The sequence below is a fragment of the Lissotriton helveticus genome, chromosome 8, assembly GCF_964261635.1.
Source record: "Lissotriton helveticus chromosome 8, aLisHel1.1, whole genome shotgun sequence".
NCBI classification, from domain to species: Eukaryota; Metazoa; Chordata; class Amphibia; order Caudata; family Salamandridae; genus Lissotriton; species Lissotriton helveticus.
The window spans coordinates 27,822,400-27,849,927 of NC_136069.1; the positions used below are offsets into that span (position 1 = coordinate 27,822,400).

At 49.8% G+C, this 27,528-nt stretch overlaps 2 protein-coding genes across 3 annotated transcripts in view; both read left to right on the forward strand.

The window, feature by feature from the left end:
• The window catches only part of LOC144772264 (uncharacterized), a 1,157,681-nt gene that overhangs the window by 322,960 nt on the left and 807,193 nt on the right, over nucleotides 1–27,528 (forward strand). The window lies entirely within an intron of this gene.
• LOC144772267 (histo-blood group ABO system transferase-like) overlaps nucleotides 1–27,528 on the forward strand; it is a 134,573-nt gene that overhangs the window by 51,985 nt on the left and 55,060 nt on the right. Inside the window, exons 4-5 of the mRNA XM_078656499.1 lie at nucleotides 8,355–8,390; nucleotides 14,538–14,643. Coding sequence (XP_078512625.1) covers nucleotides 8,355–8,390; nucleotides 14,538–14,643 — 142 coding nt within the window. The remainder of the gene's footprint in view (nucleotides 1–8,354; nucleotides 8,391–14,537; nucleotides 14,644–27,528) is intronic.

The following is a 27,528-nucleotide window of genomic DNA, read 5'->3' on the forward strand; positions in this document are numbered from 1 at the left end:
TCCATCGGGCTGAGATAATAGAATTCTCACTCCCTCTAGCCTGTCAAGGACCCCAGAATTAATCAACAACAGCTTCCAATAGTATAATGATGCTTAACGATGCTGTGGCAACTTGTCAAAGCCACTCACAGGTCCAAAGAAGGCTGTGCATTGCCAAACAGCGAGATGGATTAGCCAGTACTGGTGAGCCCAGGCAAGACCGGGTGCCCTTTGTATCCCAAAAGCAGTAACCTATTTATTTATTTATTTTTCCTAGCACATACTGGAGCCAAGGGTATTGGAGCACTTGTGACCACCAGTAGCAATTATTCAAGGACACATACCTTTTTAGTTGGCACGAGGAGATAAGTGATTTGCGCAGTGTCACAGGTTGAAGTGTTTGTTGTGCCAACCAGGTGGACTTCCCATTGTGGCCAATATAAGCCAGCCTCACAACAAACATGGCAGCCTTCATCCGCGGAACATTTCCTGAGGCCATAAGAATGAGAACCTTGTTGTCGCAGGTGTCCATCGTGCTCAATCCTGGTCGGTGGGACTGCGGGTGCCCCGTGAACTGCTGCCCCAACTACCCGTGAATTGACCGGACTTGAGAAGAAAGCCCTTTGTAGGCAGTTGTTACATGAAGCGTAGGCGGTTTCCCTAGCCAAGGATGAACACCGGCACTCCTCTGCCACCCGGACAGCGTGACCAGGAGGGACAGAATTGGCTCCTGACCACCCTCCCTATCTGGGCAGGGCCACCCACAAGATAATTCCGGCTTCAGCAACATGGCTCGTGAGTCTGAGCACCGTGGCTCATGACGAGCTGACCTCGTCATGAGCATGGGAGGGGTTAAAGAATGACCTGAGAACCACGCCTCCTCCCCTACAGCCATACTCCCGGCCCTGCGCCAGTAATGCAGCTGTAGTGTAAGCTGCATAGGCGATATTACTGTGAGAAGCCATTACAAAAGCATCAAAGGCACCGAGGCACTGCTAGAAAGCCCGACGACCACTCAAGAGGAGGAGGACCAGCGATCCCATAGATTCCCTTATTTCTTTAAGCCCCGAGGGCTTACTATGAGGAGCTGCTCGGTGCGAGCGTCTTAGGCCCAGCCGGGAGCGCCGCACCAGGTGCTGAGGCTGCATTAAATACTCTTGGCACCTTTGCCTTTCCCAGGTCTTCCGAACTTACCATGGAAAAGACTCCAGGAAAACCCTTATGGTTTGATGCCTGCACGTGCGAGGGCTGATAACTCCTCTTTTAGTAGGAGGTGGATTCTCCCCCGTAACACAATGCGGCATGCCCCGGCCATTCCAATGGATCCCCCTCCCTGTGCCATCCTGCACGTGCTGCCTGCTGGGAGATATATTATAGCTTTATAGCCCGCCTAGAGGGCTATACCGGCTATTAAAGGCCCGCCCCAGCGTTAAAGGACAGAGCCGAAGGCGAGGGCCTTTAACAAAGGAGAGGACCTTTAATAGCCGGTATAGCCCAGCTACGAAGGGCTATAAGGCTATTAGAACATTCTGTCACTAGAGGGCAAAATGTTCTAACACAAAAGAACAAAGCCTTATGGGAGCGTGAGGGGATTGGAATCCCCTCAGGCTCCCTGAACCCTTTGTTCACAGCTAGAGCTGTGAACAAAGGAACATTGGAATGTTGGCGCTCCAGGCTTCTACCAGCCATTATAAGACCAGAGCACTCCATTGTTTTCAATGGAGTTCCCAACATTCCAATGTTCTAATAACTCATAGACCACACCCCACCAAATCGGCATTTGAACCCACAGCCCTTAAGTGGATACCGCAACCCAATGCCCCTTCAACATCTGGCACCAACAAGGATGATACACCTGTTTGTTGGTAGGTTCAGGCTTAAGTGATCTGGGCAGAAACGCAGGATGTTGAGCTCATGCTGAGACAGAGGCCTGCGTACTCAGCACCCCAGTTGTGGCCACAGCCATTGCGCCACAGCATTGCTTGGCACCCAGGGGCAGATACATGAAGCAGAGGTGAACACTGGCACAGCATATTGAAAATGCACCCACTGCGAGTTAAACACCGCTTGTTTTTACCCATCTAAATATGCAGCTTTCTGTTTATTCGGAATGGAGCACACCTGGAGAATGCAAGCATTGATCCCTCTACCTCGTGCATGATGAGCTGATGCACTGATGCACTCCCAATCGACCTGATACCCCCGCCGCCGAGCGTGCGTGTAACCGGATGCACCAGCAGCCCCACAGCCATTATTTACAATGCTCCCAACAATCTTGCCGGTGCCCTGGGGTGAAGAAGGCAGAGGCAGGGGGGATGGGGGGACACCACGGCGACTCCCCCTAAAGGCCCTGGAAATAATGTGCTGGTCCACCGGTAATGTGTGGACGCAGGGAACACAACCTTTGCAACATCGGCCCCACAGTTGCAAATCCCATTCCCGCCACGCCTAAAGGATCCCCTGGGGGCGGGGAAAGTAAAACCAGGGTCTCCGGCCAATGAAATGAAGTTACCACAACCTCAGGACCACTGCAAGAGGATCGATCAGCGAAGCAACAGAGCAGCCCAGGAAAGTGTCAAATCAAGATAAATCTCCAAGGTGATGAACAAAGGATAAGTTTCTTCAGAGAAAGGAAATGTCCCATCCATAGCTGGATCAAGTCAGGTGCAACTGACTTCTTCACCACTCATCCACATTGCATTGCTATAGAGCTGCTTAAACAATAACCAGAGCTCTTAAAGGAATAGGTATATAAATAATGTAAGAGCGAAGTGAAATGCACAATACTACAGAAAGCCTGCGCGCCGGCTACTGGCCCACTCGCGCATGTCGCTGAGGGCAGGGGACCACACCCCTAGGGCAAAGTCAGGCCGGCTCTCCACAGTCAACTGTGGCCATCCCCTTTGTGCGGTTCATCCCCCAAGGGGTCGGGCTGATGCGCCACTACCGCCCCTTGCTTCAACGCCACCGGGCAATCCAGGGCGCTGAACCCGTAAAGAGGGGGGCCGTGTGAGAAAAGGTAAGAGGAGCTGAAAAGGCTCCTACTTAATGCTGCTTTGTTTAAGGTGGTCACCTGCGCGGCGTGAGGCAGAGGAGTTAGTACCCCCTTTACCCTGCCCCGTCCCAATTCCCATGCCACAACCCCACCCGCAGGTACAAACAATCCTCCTGCGGGGGGCCAGACCAGGGAACATGCAGCTTATGCAGGGTCCCACAAGGGCATAGCCTAACTTGGAGGGATGGGGGGGGCTGCTTCCCCCAATGCCGCACTCACCTTGCCTCATTTGCGACCGATTGCACGACCACAGAACAGCATGTCCAGCAGCAGGTATCAGCACAACCAACAAGACGGCGTGTCCTGCGCAAAGAGGATGCCAGAAAGGCAGGGGGAGGTATAAGTACCCTCCCCCGACCTCTGTGCGCCGGAAGTGACCCACCTAGCGCGCCAAGGCAAGGGGACTCCTCGCCGAGTCCCACCACTAGAGGGGTGGTGTACGTGCCGGATGTATAACGGTACAACGCGTGGTATTACCACGCGTACCGTTACAACGCGCCTTTTACAACGCAAGTCGTTACCACGACTTGTGCTGTAGGGGTGAGGACTTAGGAATAGTTAAATTTACTATTCCAAAACCAGCCTACGTACAGTAGGGAAGGTGTTGGAATAGTAAATCTACTATTCCTTATCCTTGAGCGCCCTCGAGCGCAAATCGTGGTTACCACTTGCGTTGTAAAAGACGCGTTGTAACGGTACTGCGGGGTAACATCCGCGTTGTAAAGGATGTTCCCCGTACGTGCCTAATTGTCACTAAGAGGGCCGTCCTTTTGAGGTGGCCCCTGTGTGGGCCGCGCGCCGCCGCATTCGCTCACACCTCGCCTGTAACTTTGAATATATTTATCAACCCGCAGAATCTTTTGTTTTGGGTGGGGGGGCACTGCCGGGAGTGAGCGGAGAGGGGCAACCTTAAGAGACAACAGACTGACTCTAGTGAGGAATAAAGAAATGCCAAGCAGCTTTCAAACACAAGCATCTGCAATGCAATAGGTCTCGCATTTACGCGAGTTTAAGCTATTAGCATTGTAAATGACAATGCCTATTTTTGTTGTTTTTTAAAACGTAAATAAAAGGCATTGCCATTTATAATATCAATACCTTAAACTCGCGTAAATGTGAGACCTATTGCATTGCAAATATGTGTTTCAGTGTAAAACTGAGCGCGGCACCACGTCAAGGAACCTTGTTCGGTTTCTTTTTTTTTTTTTTTACTTTAACCCTGAGCGCGGTGTCCTTGAAGTAAGCGCCGCGCTCAGTGCTCAAGTTTAAAAAAAAATAAAGAAACCAAGCCTTGTGTCCTTGAAGTGGCACCATGCTCAGTTTTACAGTTAAAGAAAAAAAAACAGAGCACGGTATCCCTGAAGCAGGCACCGCGCTCATTATAAAAGTAAAAAAAGAAAAAAATTAAACAGAGTGCGTTGTCCCAGAAGTGGACGACGGTTCAGTATTACATTAAAATAAATGAATAAATAAACTGAGTGCGGTGTCTCTAAAGCGGGCGCTGCTCTTAGGATACATATAAAAAAATTAGCATCCGCCATTGTCCCCATGAGTGGGAATATGACTCGTTACAACACGAACCAGCCCCTGCTGCTGACACAAACCAGCCCCTGGATTGACCCCACCGCAGGCTCCTTGATTGATACAGGACCTGTTCCCCACGCACGGCCGAGATTCAGATGGCCCGCGATACATCGGATACCCTGCCCCTGTGCAGACACATCGCCTATTTGTACATTGCCAATCACTGTTCACGAAGATACTCCGGATCGGCACCAATATCCAGCACTTCTCAACCAAGACAACCAGTCCTGATGATGATCCCAATTCAAGAGGATCGAAACGCCGTTGACTCTACAGCGCAATACTAGGCGCACCTTCAATTGTGGCTCAATATAAAAAATTACAAATTACCTCTTACAGTGATGTCTTTTTGTCACTGTACTTGAGCCACTCACTGTATATTATTAGCACTATTGTCACTGTGCGCCGTCCACGCTGTCACCCTATCACTTGCGTCGCCACGGTCACCATGTACACGTCCTTGAGCACCAAGTACACTATGGTTGTCACACAAATTGTTCTATACAGTGCTGCTTTAACTGTATATACCCGACAATAAGAAACCTTCTCAAAATACAAGATGATTTACAATCTTAAATCAATTGAATAGTGGCCTCCTTATTTCTGTTTCTGTAATTTTTTTTGCATACATGCGTATTTGCCTTTCACTATTACTTTTGGGACACTGTTTATTTATGTAACATCGGGCAAGGCGATTTAATGACTTGCATAGTAATGGCTTTGCGTGGTAACAACGCAGTTGTAATGGCATTGCGGTGGGATGACCATGATGTAAAGGTTGTCTCCCCATATGGGGCTATAAACAAAATAGTGCTCACTCCCTAGATAAAGCCAACGATGTACGGAGCCAAGTAACAAGATCCAGTCGTCATGGGCAGTCACAAATGGAGACAGGGCGGTTACAAGGAGGGACTCACAAGCCTCATAATGAGTTGGACGCCATCATTTACCAAGGACAAGGACACCAGCCAATCAAAAATATGGGCAGCGAGAAGGCGAGGCTTACACAGCATACTCGACTACTGCATGCCTCGCAGACCGAGCAGCACATGTGTGCTGCCGCTAGCCTCGACCTAAAAAAAAGAAATTATCAAACAACAGCGCTGGAGAAACAGTGGATAGGAGAAATTGAAATCCGGCAAGAGTGTGTCCCCAAACGGCGTTTGCTGTCGTGACCGGCATGAAGTGCTTAGTACTTTCACTGATAAATGTTTCATTGTGCAAGCGGGCGCCAAGAGTCAGTCACAGCGTGCACATAGACATGCTAAAGCTGTATCTTCACTTTCTCTGGGCTGTTCACCGCATGGCTTCCGACATAGGCAAGGAGTGCACTATCACTCCTGAGTAGCGGTTCAATGATGCTTCAACGCGGCGCCCTCACAGCTTAAGGAGTTCTTTGTTCTAGCACCATAAACCAGGCCCTCCAGGGGCCAGTCCAACTCTCGGCCAGCTGGTGACGTGTCAGTATCAAGGCAAGTCCACAAACCGAGACATAACTGAATACGTTTTTAATCTGAAGAACAATCCCAGTAGGCAGACCAGCGGTGCTCAAACACTACTCCTGTCCATTGCCTCCATTCCATATTTCATTGCTGCAGTCCAGTATACCTCCAGTGATAGGTATTTCAACACCATATGATAGTACTGAGCGTCTGACTCATCTCATCTGGGGCATGCTGTCTGCACACCTGGGAACAGAAGGTTCACCCTCTTGGGATTGGTACATACCCTGTTTAAGAAAGAAGGGCATATTCCCTGTATAAGAAAGAATGGTACATACCCTGTATAAGAAAGAATGGTATTCCATGTATAAGAAATAATGGTATATACCCTAAATAAGATGAAATGGTATATACCCTGTATAAGAAATAATGGCATATTCCCTGTATAAGAAACAGTGGCTTCTACCCTGTATCAGTAAGAATGGTATATACCCTGTATATGAAAGAATTGTATATACCCTGTATAAAAAAGAATGGTACATACCCTGTATAAGAAAGAATGGTATTCCATATATAAGAAATAATGGTACATACCCTAAATAAGATGGAATGGTATATACCCTGTATAAGAAAGAATGGTACATACCCTGTATAAGAAAGAATGGTATTCCATATATAAGAAATAATGGTATATACCCTGTATTAGAAAGAATGGTTTATACCCTGTATAAGAAAGAATGGTATATTCCCTGTATAGGAAAGAACGGAATATACCCTTTATAAGATAGAATGGGATATACCCTGTATAAGAAAGAATGGTGTATACCCTGTATAAGATAGAATGGCATATACCCTGTAGAATGGTATATACACTGTATAAGATAGAATGGTATATACACTGTATACAATAGAATGGTATATACCCTGTATAAGAAATACCACTGGGTCAGTTCCAATCTGGCCTTCCATGAGACACTAGGAGTCTACCACAACACATTGGTTGAATATTTATCGTAGGTATGCCCATATCATCAGACAACCAATCGCGCAGCCCACATTGAGATTGTGCACCCAGTACCTTGTACCACTGGGATATAGCACATTGTCACCCTCTAATTGTACATATGCCTTTAGGTTAATCCTTCTGCGGCTGTTCAGGTATGCTATTTGCCCACAACTCACGTCACAGCCACAACTGCACCATGTAGCAAAAAGTGGGGTGCTGCAAGGTCAGGTGTACAAACTCCTCAGCCACACCATCCATATATAGATCCCAACCGCAGTGATACCCGTATTCACCCACTCATGGAGTCCACTCCAGTTTCCCTTTCGCAGAAAGGCCACAAGATATGTTGAGGGACGTTTGTGGGCATATGGCTCCCGGGTTTGCTTTCGTTGCAAAGCCCTCAACCACACATAACTGACCGTTGTAACCAATATCCTAATGCTTTGAAGGTGGGACTTATTGTCTGGAGTCAACAATAATCTATCTAGTAGGGGTGGGAGGAATTTGCGCAATCGCGTTACGCAAATCTCCACGAAACGGTAAAAAATCTCTGCGAACAAGCAGAAATTCCGTGAACATGCGGAATTGCTTGTTCGTGATACTTTTTTACTGTTCGCAATCGCTGTTTGGGTGCTCGAGGGGAAATAACTCGCGAACACGCATTTTGAGAACGCGAAGTTGGGGAACGCAGAATTTTGGCCAATTCTGCGTTCTCCGCAGAACGCAAAATTATGCAAATTCCGCCAACGGAACAGAATTTACCGTCCAGGCCTACTAACTAGTGTATTATTTGTGGGGGCTCAGTTTCCTCTCTATTACGGGGTCCCCTTTGATAATCAATCATCTAGTAGTCCGGGGCGACCATTCCCCTTATACCAGTGGGCAATTGTAACTTTTCCAATTCTATTCTTTTTCACTGTGGTCCCCATAGCAGCTGAAGCAATAACCCATCAATGTCCCTGGAGATCTTTCAAGGTATCTGTATTGGGACAGTAGTGAAAACAACACAGCAACCTCAGGAAAAAAAACATTTCCCATAGAGCAATTCTTCCACCATCGACAGCAGCGACACAAGCCAGAACTGAAGAGCTGATTACAAGCAGGACACTGCCACTATGATGCTGCCCATTGGTTGATGCACACCCTCAGCTATCTAATAGTTTCTGTCTCTCTGCGGGTGGTACCCCTCGCTTTACTCAAGTCTGCCATCTGCCGTGAGGGTCGCTATAGGAACAGCACATGATTTCTGCCAGTTAACCCGTTGGCTGCTTCAAACGTTCTACGCCAGTGCTGAACATTCGAAGAAACGGGTGGGGTCGCGTCGGCCAACGGACGTGCGCAGCACTACCGAGGTAGTGCTTGTGACGACCGTTGGCCGACGGCAGCAGCCAACGGGATAATCCTTAGTCCTGATATCTTGCCAAAGTGCTGTACAACACCAAAGGCTGCCTTTCTTATACTCAACTAGCCTATGCTAATGCAACATATCATCTGCATATAATGATGAAGGCTCCCAGTTTTCCATTTTTACAGATTAATACGGCCAAAAAGCAATGTATTTCGTGTCTATATTTATTTTTAAAAGTGCAAAAAATACAGAAAATTGTGCTTCTTGTGAGTGACTCTCCGGTGTGTCCTTGCAGGCCAATGGCTAAGCAGGAAGACAGCATAAGGAGTTAAAAACAGGATGAGATTTCCTTCATTACTGGTATTTGTTAACATACAATTGTATATTATGCTAATATTTACCTGTTAGTTTAGTGTTTTGTTATATTTGGCTGCATTATTTTCTACAACGTGACAGGCATCAACTTTTATGTGTGTTTTTATCAGTTAAATAAATGTGTAAAAATACTATTTTACTACTCCATTTATTCTCAAAACACAACAGAAATAAGGATAAATACCAATACGTTACCGAAAAATAAATATGGATAAATACAGACGGGAATCTTAAAAAACTAAATACCATAAAACTGGGAGCCGTAATAATGATACATACATAGTGGCCCTATTGATAAATATCCCACAATAGTGGTTGCCCTGTCAAATAGTCCCAGCCAGCAGCTATGGAGCTGTCACAAACAGCACCAGTGACAGCGCACAAGCCTGCCGTGTGGCATAGCCCACAGGGCCGCTATCAGACATTATGCTACCAGTCTTGATACGGGCTCTAGGATTTCACACATAGAGAAGTTCCCACTGCAGAGGGTCGACGGCCTTTAAAATGTCTGTTGCCAACTTAGATCCTTGGAATAGTCTGGCAAAGAGTAATGCAACAGCAAAACACACAAGATGATGTACGGAATATTGCACAATGGCAAAACATTCACCCCCAGTCACAGATCAGGGTTTCATCCATCGTTATTTTGCTCACCAAGCCACCCCAGTTCAGACATGGCCATATGCAAATCAGTCTTGACCCTGTGCCTCATGGGAACAGTCCAGCCCGAACTGCCAAGCCATGTCTTCCCGGACCGAAATCAAGCATCCTTGGAACGGTTTCTGGCTATCAGCCGTCTTCAGCCTGGACAGCTTGACTCCAGTGGCGTAGTGAGCACGGGACCCTATGCCCAGACATGGTAATGCAACACCTGTACCAGCCTTCTGATGTTTGGAGTTGTGCTGTGAGCGGGGACAAACCCTGACTAGTCCGGGTGGATCAAGTCTCGAAATCTAGCTCGCGATCTTTTGGCCAATACGCGTTTGAGGGTCTTGTAATCCACATTCATCAGCAACAACGGATTATCCGAGGCCACCTTCTCGCTGTCCCTACCTGGTTTGGTCAGGGTAGTGATCAGCACACGAAGTTGGCTCCAATCCTACAAGCTTTGGAGAAAGTTGCTCACTGTGTGCAGCATAAAATTCTATAGGGAACCTTTACAGATCCTCAATGGCCCCTCTGATTACTTACACTGTTATTACCTCACAAAGAAATTTGGCATCAGCGCTGGATAATCTATGGAACTTTGCATTTATAACATAATCATGTATCACATGTGTATTTAGTACCCGCGTAAAGCATATAGGTATAGATGCATCAAAGGAAAAACTGGTCACAAAGGGGCAGATTCTGAGAATCTGCCCCTTTGTAACCAGTATTTTTGCATTTGGGATCCCAATTTAAGAAATCGCAAATTGAGAATGTCTTCCCATTCATTCCTATGGACCTCTAAGCCCATGGAATGAATGGGAAGGTATTCCTTAATTGCGACTCGCAATTTGCGAGTCGCAATTAAGGAATGTTTAGAAATCGCTATTTTTTTTGCGATTTCTACATGCATAGCCTTTTGCTATTCCTTATTAGCGAATCCTTATTTTTCGCTAATAAGGAATCGCAAATGGCATTGTTGATCCATCTATACCATAGTTGTGTGTAGTATTCACCTAAAGACATGTTAATCCCTGCTTGTGTGTAGACCAGATTCCCAGCAGCGTCCTCAATGTACAGAATCTGCAAGCACTTCCTATCAGGATTAGCCAATCATGCAAGCAACCACCCAGTTTTCCATTTTGTCATGCCCCTTATAAATACACCTATTGTAGTCATAACCCTTCAAAAGCTCTACTGAAGCCAGCAATGTTTCTTGCTCTTCCCACACGCTAGTGCTAGAGGACAGATCAGTAACCATTCCTTTTTCCAACGTATTGTGCAAGGTTTCTTGTGTAAGTATGTCATTATTAAGCTGTACTTTAATCCCTACTAATGTGGCAATTCAGTGCCCTCATAACACAACTTTAAAAGCTTCCCTCTCCACCAGGGAAGAAGCTGCCATTCCTTTGTTTTTGCCTGTGTAATTCTTGGTGGGTACCCAGGTCCTGCTCAAAACACTGGGTCCTCCAACAGTTCAACTTTGAGCTTCTATCTCAGTATCACTGTTTTAGGAGTATTCCAATTGATAGTCAGCAACAATTGATTGTGGTCCGAGTGTGTCCTGGCAAGATTCTCTGCACACACCACCCTCCCATGCATATCCGCACAACACAAAAACATATCAAGGCACACATGCAACTCATGTGTTCCAGACTAGAACGAGTACTCTAGTTGGCGGGGATGGAGAATCCTTATGGAATCTCATACAGCCAGACCTTCATCTTTAACACCTTCGACGCTCATGAGCACACAAGCTCGTCATGACCGTTGGAACGCTCACACACTGGGCTGAGCACACAAGCTCGTCATGACCGTTGGAACGCTTACACGCTGGGCTAATTCCCCTGCTGTGCGAGCGTTCTACAGGAACAGGTGTGGTCATGACGAGCACAGCTTGTCATGAGCCCACGACCACCGTGGCTCATGACGAGCTGAGCTCATCATGAGCACCGGGGCGCTGTGCACGCCTCCCCTCAGAACAGCGGGGAAATCAGCCCCGCATGCAACGGGTTAAGAAAGTTGAGGGGCTAGAAGATGCTTATGAACTTTTGTGCCCTTCAGACCTGCTTCTTCAGCAGTCTGCCTCTGTTCTAATGGTGAGATGTAGAGTGAACTGGGTCAGTAATTGTGCCTCCATGGCTTCCATACTGGCAAGGCAGCAGCACAGTAGTTCATAAGAGAATGATGATGGTATGCAGGCTTAGTCCTCCTCAACAAGATGCTCAATGAGTTAAAGGTCAATTACAGCTTACTTTCCCAGAGACAAACAGCTAGGCTGATGCCCACCGCCGGTCAGTGTACAGTGCCTCTCTACAATTCACATGTCCAGTCTATCAGTTTCTTCTTCTTTGAAAACGAGTCTTAGAAGACTAAGGGCCCGATTCACAGAACTAACTTAAGACAAAATCCTAAACTTACTACTTTTGGTATTCACAGAAGGCATTTAGTAGCAGTAAAGTAAGGATTTTGTCTTAAGTTTGACTTAAGACAGACTTAAGTTTGACTTAAGACAGACTTAAGACAGACTTAAGACAAACTTAAGACAGACTTAAGACAGACTTAAGTTAGGATTTTGTCTTAAGTTAGTTCTGTGTATCTGCCCCTCTGCCATTGTAGGATTCTGCAGTGGCCTCTGCCCTTGTGAAGAGACCTAGCTACACATTCCAGGAGCTGCAAAGGTAAAATAGGAAACTGGTTGAAAAGGTGGTGGATGTTCAGTATCAGTCCTCCTTTTTACAAAGGCCATTCTTATGCTAAAGAAATGTACATGCGCAGTTACGAGTAACCCTAATGACAGGTGGTTTATTGTAATTCACTCATTCTTATCTATGTTTGTGATGGACTATGCATAACATTACTGGTTTTAATGCACTTGGACATGGCAGTCATTACAAACAAGTAAATACAAAGCCTCAAGCCTCAGCATTTCACTTTGTTCGGGGAATCCAGATGGTATTTTCATTGGATGCAAGTATGCACTGCAAAAACTATAGTTAACTGTCTCAATCAGGGACTTGTACATAGGGAGTACAAAGGGCTACACCTAGGATCCTACGGCCCTCATGTACAAAGATTTTGCATCAGGGTTGCATTACTTTATTGACACAACACTGTTGCTAAATCCCATTTGGTATTTATAAAGCCCCACATGTCAATTTGTCTGGCTTTGTAAGAACGCAACACAGCGCATTCAGCTGCCTTCTGTTCCTTTGCACCAGGGATGGGTTCCACTGATGCTGCATGGGCGTTCCCGTGCATCCTTCCATAGAGGTTTATGCAAACCCATATTTAGAAAGAGGTGGAGACATGGATTTACGTCAAAATGGTGCAACTGTCTGAGGCTCGTGTAATGATAAGACATATTCTCCTTGTTTTTTCCTCTTTGCATATTGGCTGCATTCTGCAGCTCACAAACAAGAAGGAAAAAGCCCCCAAGGGTATATCTTTTGCAATAAGATACCCATTCCTGCACAAAAACTATCCTGACCACAACGCAGCCACCCTTGCACTAAGGCTGGAGGGGGGCCTGTGTTGGCTTTAGGTAGCACAGACAACAGAACTGAGGCGTTTCTTTGAAGATATGGTGCAGTTCTTTCACGCAGTGCAGCAACTTTATTTACTGCACTGCGTTTTGTGAATTCTTTGTAAAAATGTTCCTGTGCGGGGGACAATACCAGTTCTCCTCATCCTCAGGCACAACCAGGATGCTCTGAGTATCACCAGAAGTGATACTCTGTGCTGCTTCTGGACTTTCCCTGCAAGAGATGACATCACGCACATGAGCTGTGGACTGCATGCAACATCAGGCCCAGAAAAGTTTCTTGCATTGATTTCAGTCCAACAGCCAAAACATGTCCCAGCATGAATATTCTTCCAAATAATGAACTAATATACTGTTTAAACATAGACAAAAAAGAAAAGGGCTTCAAAGACATACTTTTATGTGTATATATAAATGATTGGTGTATATTTTTATATTTCCAGCCTTGTAAAAGTCTTTGTAAGACGAAACACGTGTCGGCAAGCCGTGTGCTGGGAGCTTTTATTGAAGTGTTTTTGGAATAAAAGAATATCAAGTTCACTATACGTCTTGGATCCCTATCTAGCGCTATAGAAATATATATAACATAACATAATATAACATGTCTGACTAAAACTGCTGTGATTGTCTCTATACCTAAATTGATTGGCACTACATATTCCCATATATATTATTGATGTTATGATAAGAGGTGTGCTGTCGAAGCCCTTTTCTTTTTTGTCCCTTTTTTGCAGACTTTGTTTGTATGTAACACCATTGGGTAGTTGGTGTAGCAAGGGCAAATTAAGCACCCTAATCCAGACTTTTAAAGAAATTTCTGATGTTACACGTATATATTATAAAATTGCTCTATGAATGTGCGGACGTTTCCCCATTAGGGAACCCTACTACCCACTTTATGTTGATACTGTTTAAACATGTTGATACCTACAGTTCCTTTTATGAGCATTCCCACCATGAAAGGTGAACAAAACATGGCTTACTAGGAGCTTCCTACTAGTAGCTGAAAGTTACAAAGTGCCAAACATTTGTAGACAAAAGGTGCTTTTAACAAAGCAAAGGCTTCAGTACAATAAGACCTTCTGACTAACATTAATGATCATGCGTATCTATTCATTTTACTACAACTAAGTAACACAGTGCAACATCTTACTCTTCTCATGGTTGAAATAATACATATATTTTCACATCAAGTGAGCTAAACTAAAACTAAATATGTAGTATAAACAGTACAAAAAGGGCCACATGTAATATGTTCCTTCAAAGCTGGGACTGTCCCAGGTGACATTTAAAAACCATTCGTCCTTCAGTCTTGTAATTTGTTATATGACCAAAGATCCTCAGTTGTAATATTGAAATATAATATGAAGTTGCCGGTTATGTATACTCTGCTCATTCTATAGAGTTACAGAAATCAACAAATAATTCCTAAATTGGGAGTTTATGGTAAAGCTGTTAATGAAATCAGTCTGCTGAAAGGTAAAGCAAATAAGTCACTACTGAGATACTAAACTCAACATTTGTTTAAAGGCCTTCTACCAAAGGAGATAGACAAGATCTGAATTGCAACTTCCTGGAAGAACAACCTGTTCCTGCTACCCAAGAAGATAGACGAGATCTGATTTGTTGCTGCTTGGAAGAACCTCTTCCTGGGATACCAAGGTGAGTTTTTCAATTAAGTTCCTATATTCTATTTCTATTCTCTATTAGATTTTTCTTAGCTCCTGCTCTTCAGCTGAATCATGTACTCCATAAACATGAATTAGCTAACTCTTGAGAGCTAAAAAAACTGTAATTTTTCAGAGATAAAGTTGAAAAAACTTTCTATATCTGAAGCTGTATTGCAGAAAATGCCCAGAGGGCGCAACTGGCATGTGCACCCATTGGACGTGGCCCCAGCCCAATAATGGAATCTCTTTGCCTCTGCGAAGCTCTCAGGAGGCGCACTAAAAGTGCCGGCACAAAAAGGTGGCAAAGGGTCAGTGCTCCCCTTGACAGCAGCTCCCTGGGGGGGAATGGAGTTCAATGGGGTCATTCACTGCACACACCTGCAAAGGGGTCTCCAATCTCTCTTTAAAGTGCAGGCGGCGGCTACCTGCACAATGAAATATAGACCGGCTGCCCCAGGCCAACACGAGTTTGCGGCTGCCCCGAGGGCATCACAATCACTGTAATAGTGCACACTCCCCCTGTTTGCTCACAACGCACCTATTTAAAGATGAGCAAAGGTGCAAACTGGAAAAGTGCACGCTATACGTAATAAGGGCCATAGATGGTTGGGTTTGTGTGAGTTTGTGAAAGACCTGCGATCATGCATCTTCAAATAATAGAGCGGTCTGTTTGGCTGAGGAGTCTTTTTTCCCCGTCAGTTGTCTCACTCCCAAGGTAGCTCATGCTCTGATTGGCTGGCCTCAACATGAAGAGAAATATTGTGCCTCCTATTTCAGGACACGGGCCCTCGTTCATGTGTCCTAAAAACAAAAACACATGAAGCATAAGGGGTCAGGGTAAGGGTACCCTTCCCCTTTACTGTGTGTGTGTTTTTTTTGGGGGGAGGATTTCTTTTTAAAGATTCTTTGGATTTTCCAATATGGATTACCCATTGGAATCGCATGGGAGCTTAGGGGCTGCACTGGTCGTGGGCCTGGGTGTCTGTGATGGGTTTCCATGAACAGTTGAAAGCTGTGTGCGGTTGGCTGCCCGGGTGATTGTGCCTATAACTCACATCCTCCCCATGCCTTGCTTATGACCTAAAAAATGAAAGCACTCATGACATGTTCTGTGACATCACTGATAACATCACTCACGACAACTGATCTGACATACTTAACAACGCTGTGCATGGCCCGGGCGCGCAAAGGAAATCGATTTTTTGGTTTGCTAAAAACTTTGTTGCCATTTGACAAATATTCACAAACCTTTCCAAAAGACAAAAGGGGGTCCCAAAATGTAATTTTCTCATTCAATTTTCATAGGGAAATTCAGACACTGTTACAGCCAATGCAGCTGAATGAATTTCACCAAATTTGACAGAAAACTGGACGATTACCCAGAAAGTGTCTTTTTTGTTATTTGGTGTAAATCCGTTTAGTATCTTTGGGAAACTAAGGTTGGATGGCTGTATTTGCAGGACTCTCGCAAGAGTCCTGTGGGCATACAACATCAAATAATGAGTGAGTGAGAACCTACTTTGAGTCCTGTGGGAGCTCCTGCTCTAATTGTCTGGCAGCAACATGGAGAGAAATGTTGCAGCCACTATTACAGGACACAGGGGCTTAGTCCACTTCTCCTGAAAATGAAAAAAAAAGCTATAAGGGGGCAGGCAAGGGTGAAAGAAATAAGATATAAGGGGACAGGGTAGGGTCACCTGACCTCTTGGATCTTGTGGTGGGATTCCTGAGGTGCCCTCTTGGGGTCAAACTCAGGGCTTACTTTTGAATATATAAAGGCTGCAATAGATGATTCAACCATGCCGGCATATTAGTTATATATTCTGTAATTCTAAAAAAAATAATTTTAAAAGTGAAACTTTGGCATATGTAAATTTACACCATTGTATGATTGTATGGCTGTAGTTTTACTCTTTACATTTTACAAAACTTTACTGAAGTTTTGTCAAACCCAGGTTTGCAGACACAATCCGGGAAGAAGTTTAAGAATTTCCTTTTACGGCTTTAATTCAGACAGAGTTTCTGCTGGTATAATTGTACAACTACATCAGCTGAAATCCATCACTATTGAGCAGTGCAACAATTTCTGGGGTTTTTTCTGCACAGGGAGGAATACCTTTTCCAACACCCCCTCCAATTTGGTAGTTTTTTTTGTGCTACCTTCTCCTACTCATCTTGGCAATGAAAATACTCATGCCTTCGGCAGGAGTACATCACTGACCATTGCCATGGTGAAAAGGGATTGGAGAGTAGCTTTAGAACCCCCCCCCACAAATTAATAGAGTTTGGGGCTGTTCCTAAATTTATAAGGAAAACCTGACCTTGAACGCCCCCTCCCCAGTACTGGGGTGGAATTTGTTGTTACACCATTGTGGGAGTAATAATGTGTTTGGAAAAAAAGGCTTTACAAGTAAATGTTTTTGGGGCTGATTCACAAAAGTAATCTGAGACAAAATCCTAACTTTACGACGTTTGCTATTCACAAAGGACATTTAGGAGTAGTAAAGTTAGGAATCCTAATTTTACTACTCCTAAATGCCTTTTGTGAATATTGAAAGTCTTAAAGTTAGAATTTTGTCTCAGATTACTTTTGTGAATCGGGTCCATAGTTTTATGAATATCTTGCACTTGTATTTGAGCGTGTAAATAAGATTTACAGGCACAAATAACTTTGTGAATCGAGCCCAAACCCTTCCCTCTTGCTTCTTACTCACCCGGGCCTCAGATATAAAATTAGAAAGGGGCATCCAATGGCAGAAATTATAGTGTTAGTTTCCAGGGTATGACCAGACGTGGGTCCCTTGCTCACTTTGCCACTGGATTCAAGCTAGCCTGGCTGATGAGGGGTGTTGCCCCAAAACCAGTCCCAGGATGCATGTTTCCGGCCCAGGGAAGACATGCCTTGGCAGTTCGGGCTGGACTGTTCCCATGAGGCACAGGGTCAAGACTGATTTGCATGTGACTGGGTCTGAACTGAGGTGGCAAAGTGAGCTAAAGAACAATGATGGATTCAACCCAGATCTGTGACTGGGGGTGAGTGTCTGAAAAGTTTTAGCGCTCCGTCCATCATCTCCTTGTGTTTGGTTAGTCTGCACCTCTAGCCAAACATTTTATCAGAACAAACCAATTTGATCTAATCCAAAGAGAATGAGGGGAAAATATATAGACAGCCACAGAAGACATAAATGCATGAAATTTATAAACCAAACAATTGCGTTATTATAAGCCGTCCCACTTGTTTTGGCCATAGTCCGGTCACCGCCAGGTAGTGATTCCGTCAACTACCAGAAAGATTAACCCAAACGTATCCACAGCCAGACCAGTCATTTGAAACAAAAGAGATCCTTCCAGAAATGTGAGAAATAGTTTGGGAACTTAGAGGTAAAATGGCACAACCTGTTCTATTGAACATTATGTTGAGCACAACCAGCGCGTTGCCACCTTCCTCAGACTCATGAGGGTAGCAGTTTGAGTAGTATATACTATGATGCCCCTATTTAGAGTGGGGTGCTAATTCCAATTAGGTATTTAATTAATTGGGATATGTGGTAGTACCTCTAGATTTGATTAGCCCTCAGTTTAGCATCCCTGCGGACAAAAATGCAGTAACGTATGTGGAACAGCAGCTTGAGATAGATTTTCACGTGCTTCCTTCCCACCATCCATTTGTTGGTGGTAACTTCAGAGACGTTCTGCATTGCTCCAGTATTATAATAAATCTGCAAAAACTATAATAATATGCAGTAACCCATACACTGCACATTTCCCCCATTATCACGAGCTTCTGTACGAGTCTCAGGGGCGGCCTTAGGCATGTGCAAGCTGTGCACCTGCACAGGGCCACCAAACCCCAGGGGCCCCCACGCCAATATATATCCTTAATATAGTAATCCTCTGAGGATGAATACATATTTGGGTGGCTGCCCCTGGCAGGGATTTGGGGTCCCCGCCCGGACTCCCTCTTCCGGGGCCCCTACCTACGCTCCCTGCCCAGGGCCTCCATGAGCCTAGAGCCGCCCCTGCGAGTCTGTCCGTGTTTTTGAATCTAAGCCATCACTGCCGACTGCTTTCAGTCCGAAGGGCATATTTATCATTGAGTTGTGTCGCTCTTGCGCCACGCAAGGGGGCGCAAGGTTGGTGGAACTACCTAGTGTGATTCATAAGCCACACAAGGCCATCTAGAGTAACAAAACGCAGCACAAATCACTGTATTGTGTTACGTGGGTGTTACACGCATCCACCCGTGGATTCCCTGATATACCATTACTGGTAAACCTGGGAATGCTATAACTCCCCAGGAGAGGTGTAATGAGGAGAAATATGTTTATTTTACTAGTTCTTTCCTCTTTCTGTGTGTGCTGCGTTCTGCAGCGCACACAGAATGCGGAAAAGGCCTCCGATGATAGTCTTCCTGCGCAAAAACAATCCTGCTTACATTGCAGGCAACCTTGCACCATGGTGCACGGATGCCTTCTGTGGTGCCAGGGTGCCTTCTGTGGTGCCAGGGTGCCTTCTGTGGTGCAGGGATGCCTTCTGTGGTGCTAGGGTGCCTTCTGTGGTGCAGGGATGCCTTCTGTGGTGCAGGGATTCCTTCTGTGGTGCTAGGGTGCCTTCTGTGGTGCTAGGGTGCCTTCTGTGGTGCAGGGATGCCTTCTGTGGTGCAGGGATGCCTTCTGTGGTGCTAGGGTGCCTTCTGTAGTGCAGGGTGCCTTCTGTGGTGCTAGGGTGCCTTCTGTGGTGCTAGGGTGTCTTCTGTGGTGCAGGGATGCATTCTGTGGTGCAGGGATGCCTTCTGTGGTGCCAGGGTGCCTTCTGTGGTGCAGGGATGCCTTCTGTGGTGCAGAGATGCCTTCTGTGGTGCAGGGATGCCTTCTGTGGTGCAGGGATGCCTTCTGTGGTGCTAGGGTGCCTTCTGTGGTGCTAGGGTGCCTTCTGTGGTGCAGGGATGCCTTCTGTGGTGCAGGGATGCCTTCTGTGGTGCTAGGGTGCCTTCTGTGGCGCAGGGATGCCTTCTGTGGTGCAGGGATGCCTTCTGTGGTGCTAGGGTGCCTTCTGTGGTGCTAGGGTGCCTTCTGTGGTGCTAGGGTGCCAGGGTGCCTTCTGTGGTGCAGGGATGCCTTCTGTAGTGCAGGGATGCCTTCTGTGGTGCTAGGGTGCCTTCTGTGGTGCAGAGATGCCTTCTGTGGTGCTAGGGTGCCTTCTGTGGTGCTAGGGTGCCTTCTGTGGTGCTAGGGTGCATTCTGTGGTGCAGGGATGCCTTCTGTGGTGCTAGGGTGCCTTCTGTGGTGCTAGGGTGCCTTCTGTGGTGCTAGGGTGCCTTCTGTGGTGCAGAGATGCCTTATGTGGTGCAGGGATGCCTTCTGTGGTGCTAGGGTGCCTTCTGTGGTGCTAGGGTGCCTTCTGTGGTGCAGGGAGGCCTTCTGTGGTGCTAGGGTGCCTTCTGTGGTGCAGGGATGCCTTCTGTGGTGCAGGGATGCCTTCTGTGGTGCTAGGGTGCCTTCTGTGGTGCTAGGGTGCCTTCTGTGGTGCAGGAATGCCTTCTGTGGTGCAGGGATGCCTTCTGTGGTGCTAGGGTGCCTTCTGTGGTGCAGGGTGCCTTCTGTGGTGCTAGGGTGCCTTCTGTGGTGCTAGGGTGCCTTCTGTGGTGCAGGGATGCCTTCTGTGGTGCAGGGATGCCTTCTGTGGTGCCAGGGTGCCTTCTGTGGTGCAGGGATGCCTTCTGTGGTGCAGAGATGCCTTCTGTGGTGCAGGGATGCCTTCTGTGGTGCCAGGGTGCCTTCTGTGGTGCAGGGATGCCTTCTGTGGTGCAGGGATGCCTTCTGTGGTGCTAGGGTGCCTTCTGTGGCGCAGGGATGCCTTCTGTGGTGCAGGGATGCCTTCTGTGGTGCTAGGGTGCCTTCTGTGGTGCTAGGGTGCCTTCTGTGGTGCAGAGATGCCTTATGTGGTGCAGGGATGCCTTCTGTGGTGCTAGGGTGCCTTCTGTGGTGCTAGGGTGCCTTCTGTGGTGCAGGGATGCCTTCTGTGGTGCTAGGGTGCCTTCTGTGGTGCAGGGATGCCTTCTGTGGTGCAGGGATGCCTTCTGTGGTGCTAGGGTGCCTTCTGTGGTGCTAGGGTGCCTTCTGTGGTGCTAGGGTGCCTTCTGTGGGGCAGGGATGCCTTCTGTTTCTGTGGTGCAGGGATGCCTTCTGTGGTGCCAGGGTGCCTTCTGTGGTGCAGGGATGCCTTCTGTGGTGCAGAGATGCCTTCTGTGGTACAGGGATGCCTTCTGTGGTGCCAGGGTGCCTTCTGTGGTGCAGGGATGCCTTCTGTGGTGCAGGGATGCCTTCTGTGGTGCTAGGGTGCCTTCTGTGGCGCAGGGATGCCTTCTGTGGTGCAGGGATGCCTTCTGTGGTGCTAGGGTGCCTTCTGTGGTGCTAGGGTGCCTTCTGTGGTGCTAGGGTGCCTTCTGTGGTGCAGGGATGCCTTCTGTAGTGCAGGGATGCCTTCTGTGGTGCTAGGGTGCCTTCTGTGGTGCAGAGATGCCTTCTGTGGTGCTAGGGTGCCTTCTGTGGTGCTAGGGTGCCTTCTGTGGTGCTAGGGTGCATTCTGTGGTGCAGAGATGCCTTCTGTGGTGCAGGGATGCCTTCTGTGGTGCAGGGTGCCTTCTGTGGTGCAGGGATGCCTTCTGTGGTGCAGGGATGCCTTCTGTGGTGCAGGGATGCCTTCTGTGGTGCTAGGGTGCCTTCTGTGGTGCAGGGATGCCTTCTGTGGTGCAGGGTGCCTTCTGTGGTGCAGGGATGCCTTCTGTGGTGCAGGGATGCCTTCTGTGGTGCAGGGATGCCTTCTGTGGTGCTAGGGTGCCTTCTGTGGTGCAGGGATGCCTTCTGTGGTGCAGGGATGCCTTCTGTGGGGCAGGGATGCCTTCTGTGGTGCTAGGGTGCCTTCTGTGGTGCAGGGATGCCTTCTGTGGTGCTAGGGTGCCTTCTGTGGTGCAGGGATGCCTTCTGTGGTGCAGGGATGCCTTCTGTGGTGCTAGGGTGCCTTCTCTGGTGCAGGGGTGCCTTCTGTGGTGCAGGGATGCCTTCTGTGGTGCTAGGGTGCCTTCTGTGGTGCTAGGGTGCCTTCTGTGGTGCAGGGATGCCTTCTGTGGTGCCAGGGTGCCTTCTGTGGTGCAGGGATGCCTTCTGTGGTGCAGAGATGCCTTCTGTGGTGCAGGGATGCCTTCTGTGGTGCCAGGGTGCCTTCTGTGGTGCAGGTATGCCTTCTGTGGTGCCAGGGTGCCTTCTGCGGTGCTAGGGTGCCTTCTGTGGTGCAGGGATGCCTTCTGTGGTACAGGGATGCCTTCTGTGGTGCAGGGGTGCCTTCTGTGGTGCCAGGGTGCCTTCTGTGGTGCTAGGGTGCCTTCTGTGGTGCAGGGATGCCTTCTGTGGTGCCAGGGTGCCTTCTGTGGTGCAGGGATGCCTTCTGTGATGCAGATATGCCTTCTGTGGTGCAGGGATGCCTTCTGTGGTGCCAGGGTGCCTTCTGTGGTGCTAGGGTGCCTTCTGTGGTGCCAGGGTGCCTTCTGTGGTGCCAGGGATGCCTTCTGTGGTGCAGGGATGCCTTCTGTGGTGCTAGGGTGCCTTCTGTGGCGCAGGGATGCCTTCTGTGGTGCAGGGATGCCTTCTGTGGTGCTAGGGTGCCTTCTGTGGTGCTAGGGTGCCTTCTGTGGTGCAGGGATGCCTTCTGTGGTGCTAGGGTGCATTCTGTGGTGCTAGGGTGCCTTCTGTGGTGCAGGGATGCCTTCTGTGGTGCCAGGGTGCCTTCTGTGGTGCAGGGATGCCTTCTGTGGTGCAGAGATGCCTTCTGTGGTGCAGGGATGCCTTCTGTGGTGCCAGGGTGCCTTCTGTGGTGCAGGTATGCCTTCTGTGGTGCCAGGGTGCCTTCTGCGGTGCTAGGGTGCCTTCTGTGGTGCAGGGATGCCTTCTGTGGTGCAGAGATGCCTTCTGTGGTGCAGGGGTGCCTTCTGTGGTGCCAGGGTGCCTTCAGTGGTGCTAGGGTGCCTTCTGTGGTGCAGGGATGCCTTCTGTGGTGCCAGGGTGCCTTCTGTGGTGCAGGGATGCCTTCTGTGGTGCAGATATGCCTTCTGTGGTGCAGGGATGCCTTCTGTGGTGCCAGGGTGCCTTCTGTGGTGCTAGGGTGCCTTCTGTGGTGCCAGGGTGCCTTCTGTGGTGCCAGGGTGCCTTCTGTGGTGCAGGGATGCCTTCTGTGGTGCCAGGGTGCCTTCTGTGGTGCAGAGATGCCTTCTGTGGTGCAGATATGCCTTCTGTGGTGCAGGGATGCCTTCTGTGGTGCCAGGGTGCCTTCTGTGGTGCAGGTATGCCTTCTGTGATGCCAGGGTGCCTTCTGTGGTGCTAGGGTGCCTTCTGTGGTGCAGGGATGCCTTCTGTGGTGCAGAGATGCCTTCTGTGGTGCAGGGGTGCCTTCTGTGGTGCCAGGGTGCCTTCTGTGGTGCTAGGGTGCCTTCTGTGGTGCAGGGATGCCTTCTGTGGTGCCAGGGTGCCTTCTGTGGTGCAGGGATGCCTTCTGTGGTGCAGATATGCCTTCTGTGGTGCAGGGATGCCTTCTGTGGTGCCAGGGTGCCTTCTGTGGTGCTAGGGTGCCTTCTGTGGTGCCAGGGTGCCTTCTGTGGTGCCAGGGTGCCTTCTGTGGTGCAGGGATGCCTTCTGTGGTGCCAGGGTGCCTTCTGTGGTGCAGGGATGCCTTCTGTGGTGCTAGGGTGCCTTCTGTGGTGCAGGGATGCCTTCTGTGGTGCCAGGGTGCCTTCTGTGGTGCAGGGATGCCTTCTGTGGTGCAGGGATGCCTTCTGTGGTGCCAGGGTGCCTTCTGTGGTGCAGGGATGCCTTCTGTGGTGCAGAGATGCCTTCTGTGGTGCAGGGATGCCTTCTGTGGTGCCAGGGTGCCTTCTGTGGTGCTAGGGTGCCTTCTGTGGTGCTAGGGTGCCTTTTGTGGTGCTAGGGTGCCTTCTGTGGTGCCAGGGTGCCTTCTGTGGTGCAGGGATGCCTTCTGTGGTGCTAGGGTGCCTTCTGTGGTGCCAGGGTGCCTTCTGTGGTGCAGGGATGCCTTCTGTGGTGCTAGGGTGCCTTCTGTGGTGCTAGGGTGCCTTCTGTGGTGCTAGGGTGCCTTCTGTGGTGCAGGGATGCCTTCTGTGGTGCTAGGGTGCCTTCTGTGGTGCTAGGGTGCCTTCTGTGGTGCTAGGGTGCCTTCTGTGGTGCAGGGATGCCTTCTGTGGTGCTAGGGTGCCTTCTGTTGTGCAGAGATGCCTTCTGTGGTACAGTGCTAGGGTGCCTTCTGTGGTGCAGAGATGCTTTCTGTGGTGCAGAGATGCCTTCTGTGGTGCTAGGGTGCCTTCTCTGGTGCAGGGGTGCTTTCTGTGGTGCAGGGATGCCTTCTGTGGTGCTAGGGTGCCTTCTGTGGTGCTAGGGTGCCTTCTGTGGTGCAGGGATGCCTTCTGTGGTGCCAGGGTGCCTTCTGTGGTGCAGGGATGCCTTCTGTGGTGCAGAGATGCCTTCTGTGGTGCAGAGATGCCTTCTGTGGTCCAGGGATGCCTTCTGTGGTGCCAGGGTGCCTTCTGTGGTGCAGGGATGCCTTCTGTGGTGCAGAGATGCCTTCTGTGGTGCAGGGGTGCCTTCTGTGGTGCCAGGGCGCCTTCTGTGGTGCTAGGGTGCCTTCTGTGGTGCAGGGATGCCTTCTGTGGTGCCAGGGTGCCTTCTGTGGTGCAGGTATGCCTTCTGTGGTGCAGAGATGCCTTCTGTGGTTCAGGGATGCCTTCTGTGGTGCCAGGGTGCCTTCTGTGGTGCTAGGGTGCCTTCTGTGGTGCCAGGGTGCCTTCTGTGGTGCAGGGATGCCTTCTGTGGTGCAGAGATGCCTTCTGTGGTACAGGGATTCCTTCTGTGGTGCCAGGGTGCCTTCTGTGGTGCAGGGATGCCTTCTGTGGTGCTAGGGTGCCTTCTGTGGTGCAGGGATGCCTTCTGTGGTGCCAGGGTGCCTTCTGTGGTGCAGGGATGCCTTCTGTGGTGCAGGGATGCCTTCTGTGGTGCCAGGGTGCCTTCTGTGGTGCAGGGATGCCTTCTGTGGTGCAGAGATGCCTTCTGTGGTGCAGGGATGCCTTCTGTGGTGCCAGGGTGCCTTCTGTGGTGCTAGGGTGCCTTCTGTGGTGCTAGGGTGCCTTCTGTGGTGCCAGGGTGCCTTCTGTGGTGCAGGGATGCCTTCTGTGGTGGCAGGGCGCCTTCTGTGGTGCAGGGATTCCTTCTGTGGTGCAGAGATGCCTTCTGTGGTGCAGGGGTGCCTTCTGTGGTGCCAGGGTGCCTTATGTGGTGCTAGGGTGCCTTCTGTGGTGCAGGGATGCCTTCTGTGATGCCAGGGTGCCTTCTGTGGTGCTGGGATGCCTTCTGTGGTGCAGAGATGCCTTCTGTGGTGCAGGGATGCCTTCTGTGGTGCCAGGGTGCCTTCTGTGGTGCTAGGGTGCCTTCTGTGGTGCCAGGGTGCCTTCTGTGGTGCCAGGGTGCCTTCTGTGGTGCAAGGATGCCTTCTGTGGTGCAGAGCTAGGGTGCCTTCTGTGGTGCAGAGATGCCTTCTGTGGTGCAGAGATGCCTTCTGTGGTGCTAGGGTGCCTTCTCTGGTGCAGGGGTGCTTTCTGTGGTGCAGGGATGCCTTCTGTGGTGCTAGGGTGCCTTCTGTGGTGCTAGGGTGCCTTCTGTGGTGCAGGGATGCCTTCTGTGGTGCCAGGGTGCCTTCTGTGGTGCAGGGATGCCTTCTGTGGTGCAGAGATGCCTTCTGTGGTGCAGAGATGCCTTCTGTGGTCCAGGGATGCCTTCTGTGGTGCCAGGGTGCCTTCTGTGGTGCAGGGATGCCTTCTGTGGTGCAGAGATGCCTTCTGTGGTGCAGGGGTGCCTTCTGTGGTGCCAGGGCGCCTTCTGTGGTGCTAGGGTGCCTTCTGTGGTGCAGGGATGCCTTCTGTGGTGCCAGGGTGCCTTCTGTGGTGCAGGTATGCCTTCTGTGGTGCAGAGATGCCTTCTGTGGTTCAGGGATGCCTTCTGTGGTGCCAGGGTGCCTTCTGTGGTGCTAGGGTGCCTTCTGTGGTGCCAGGGTGCCTTCTGTGGTGCAGGGATGCCTTCTGTGGTGCAGAGATGCCTTCTGTGGTGCAGGGATTCCTTCTGTGGTGCCAGGGTGCCTTCTGTGGTGCAGGGATGCCTTCTGTGGTGCTAGGGTGCCTTCTGTGGTGCAGGGATGCCTTCTGTGGTGCCAGGGTGCCTTCTGTGGTGCAGGGATGCCTTCTGTGGTGCAGGGATGCCTTCTGTGGTGCCAGGGTGCCTTCTGTGGTGCAGGGATGCCTTCTGTGGTGCAGAGATGCCTTCTGTGGTGCAGGGATGCCTTCTGTGGTGCCAGGGTGCCTTCTGTGGTGCTAGGGTGCCTTCTGTGGTGCTAGGGTGCCTTCTGTGGTGCCAGGGTGCCTTCTGTGGTGCAGGGATGCCTTCTGTGGTGGCAGGGCGCCTTCTGTGGTGCAGGGATTCCTTCTGTGGTGCAGAGATGCCTTCTGTGGTGCAGGGGTGCCTTCTGTGGTGCCAGGGTGCCTTATGTGGTGCTAGGGTGCCTTCTGTGGTGCAGGGATGCCTTCTGTGATGCCAGGGTGCCTTCTGTGGTGCTGGGATGCCTTCTGTGGTGCAGAGATGCCTTCTGTGGTGCAGGGATGCCTTCTGTGGTGCCAGGGTGCCTTCTGTGGTGCTAGGGTGCCTTCTGTGGTGCCAGGGTGCCTTCTGTGGTGCCAGGGTGCCTTCTGTGGTGCAAGGATGCCTTCTGTGGTGCAGAGATGCCTTCTGTGGTGCAGGGATGCCTTCTGTGGTGCCAGGGTGCCTTCTGTGGTGCAGGGATGCCTTCTGTGGTGCTAGAGTGCCTTTTGTGGTGCAGGGATGCCTTCTGTGGTGCCAGGGTGCCTTCCGTGGTGCCAGGGTGCCTTCTGTGGTGCAGGGATGCCTTCTGTGGTGCAGAGATGCCTTCTGTGGTGCAGGGATGCCTTCTGTGGTGCCAGGGTGCCTTCTGTGGTGCTAGGGTGCCTTTTGTGGTGCTAGGGTGCCTTCTGTGGTGCTAGGGTGCCTTCTGTGGTGCCAGAGTGCCTTCTGTGGTGCAGGGATGCCTTCTGTGGTGCAGAGATGCCTTCTGTGGTGCAGGGGTGCCTTCTGTGGTGCCAGGGTGCCTTCTGTGGTGCTAGGGTGCCTTCTGTGGTGCAGGGATGCCTTCTGTGGTGCCAGGGTGCCTTCTGTGGTGCAGGGATGCCTTCTGTGGTGCAGAGATGCCTTCTGTGGTGCAGGGATGCCTTCTGTGGTGCCAGGGTGCCTTCTTTGGTGCTAAGGTGCCTTCTGTGGTGCCAGGGTGCGTTCTGTGGTGCAGGGATGCCTTCTGTGGTGCAGGGATGCCTTCTGTGGTGCAGAGATGCCTTCTGTGGTGCAGAGATGCCTTCTGTGGTGCAGGGATGCCTTCTGTGGTGCCAGGGTGCCTTCTGTGGTGCAGGGAGGCCTTTTGTGGTGCAGAGATGCCTTATGTGGTGCAGGGGTGCCTTCTGTGGTGCCAGGGTGCCTTCTGTGGTGCTAGGGTGCCTTCTGTGGTGCAGGGTTGCCTTCCGTGGTGCCAGGGTGCCTTCTGTGGTGCAGGGATGCCTTCTGTGGTGCAGAGATGCCTTCTGTGGTGCAGGGATGCCTTCCGTGGTGCCAGGGTGCCTTCTGTGGTGCTAGGGTGCCTTCTGTGGTGCCAGGGTGCCTTCTGTGGTGCAGGGATGCCTTCTGTGGTGCCAGGGTGCCTTCTGTGGTGCTAGGGTGCCTTCTGTGGTGCTAGGGTGCCTTCTGTGGTGCAGGGATGCCTTCTG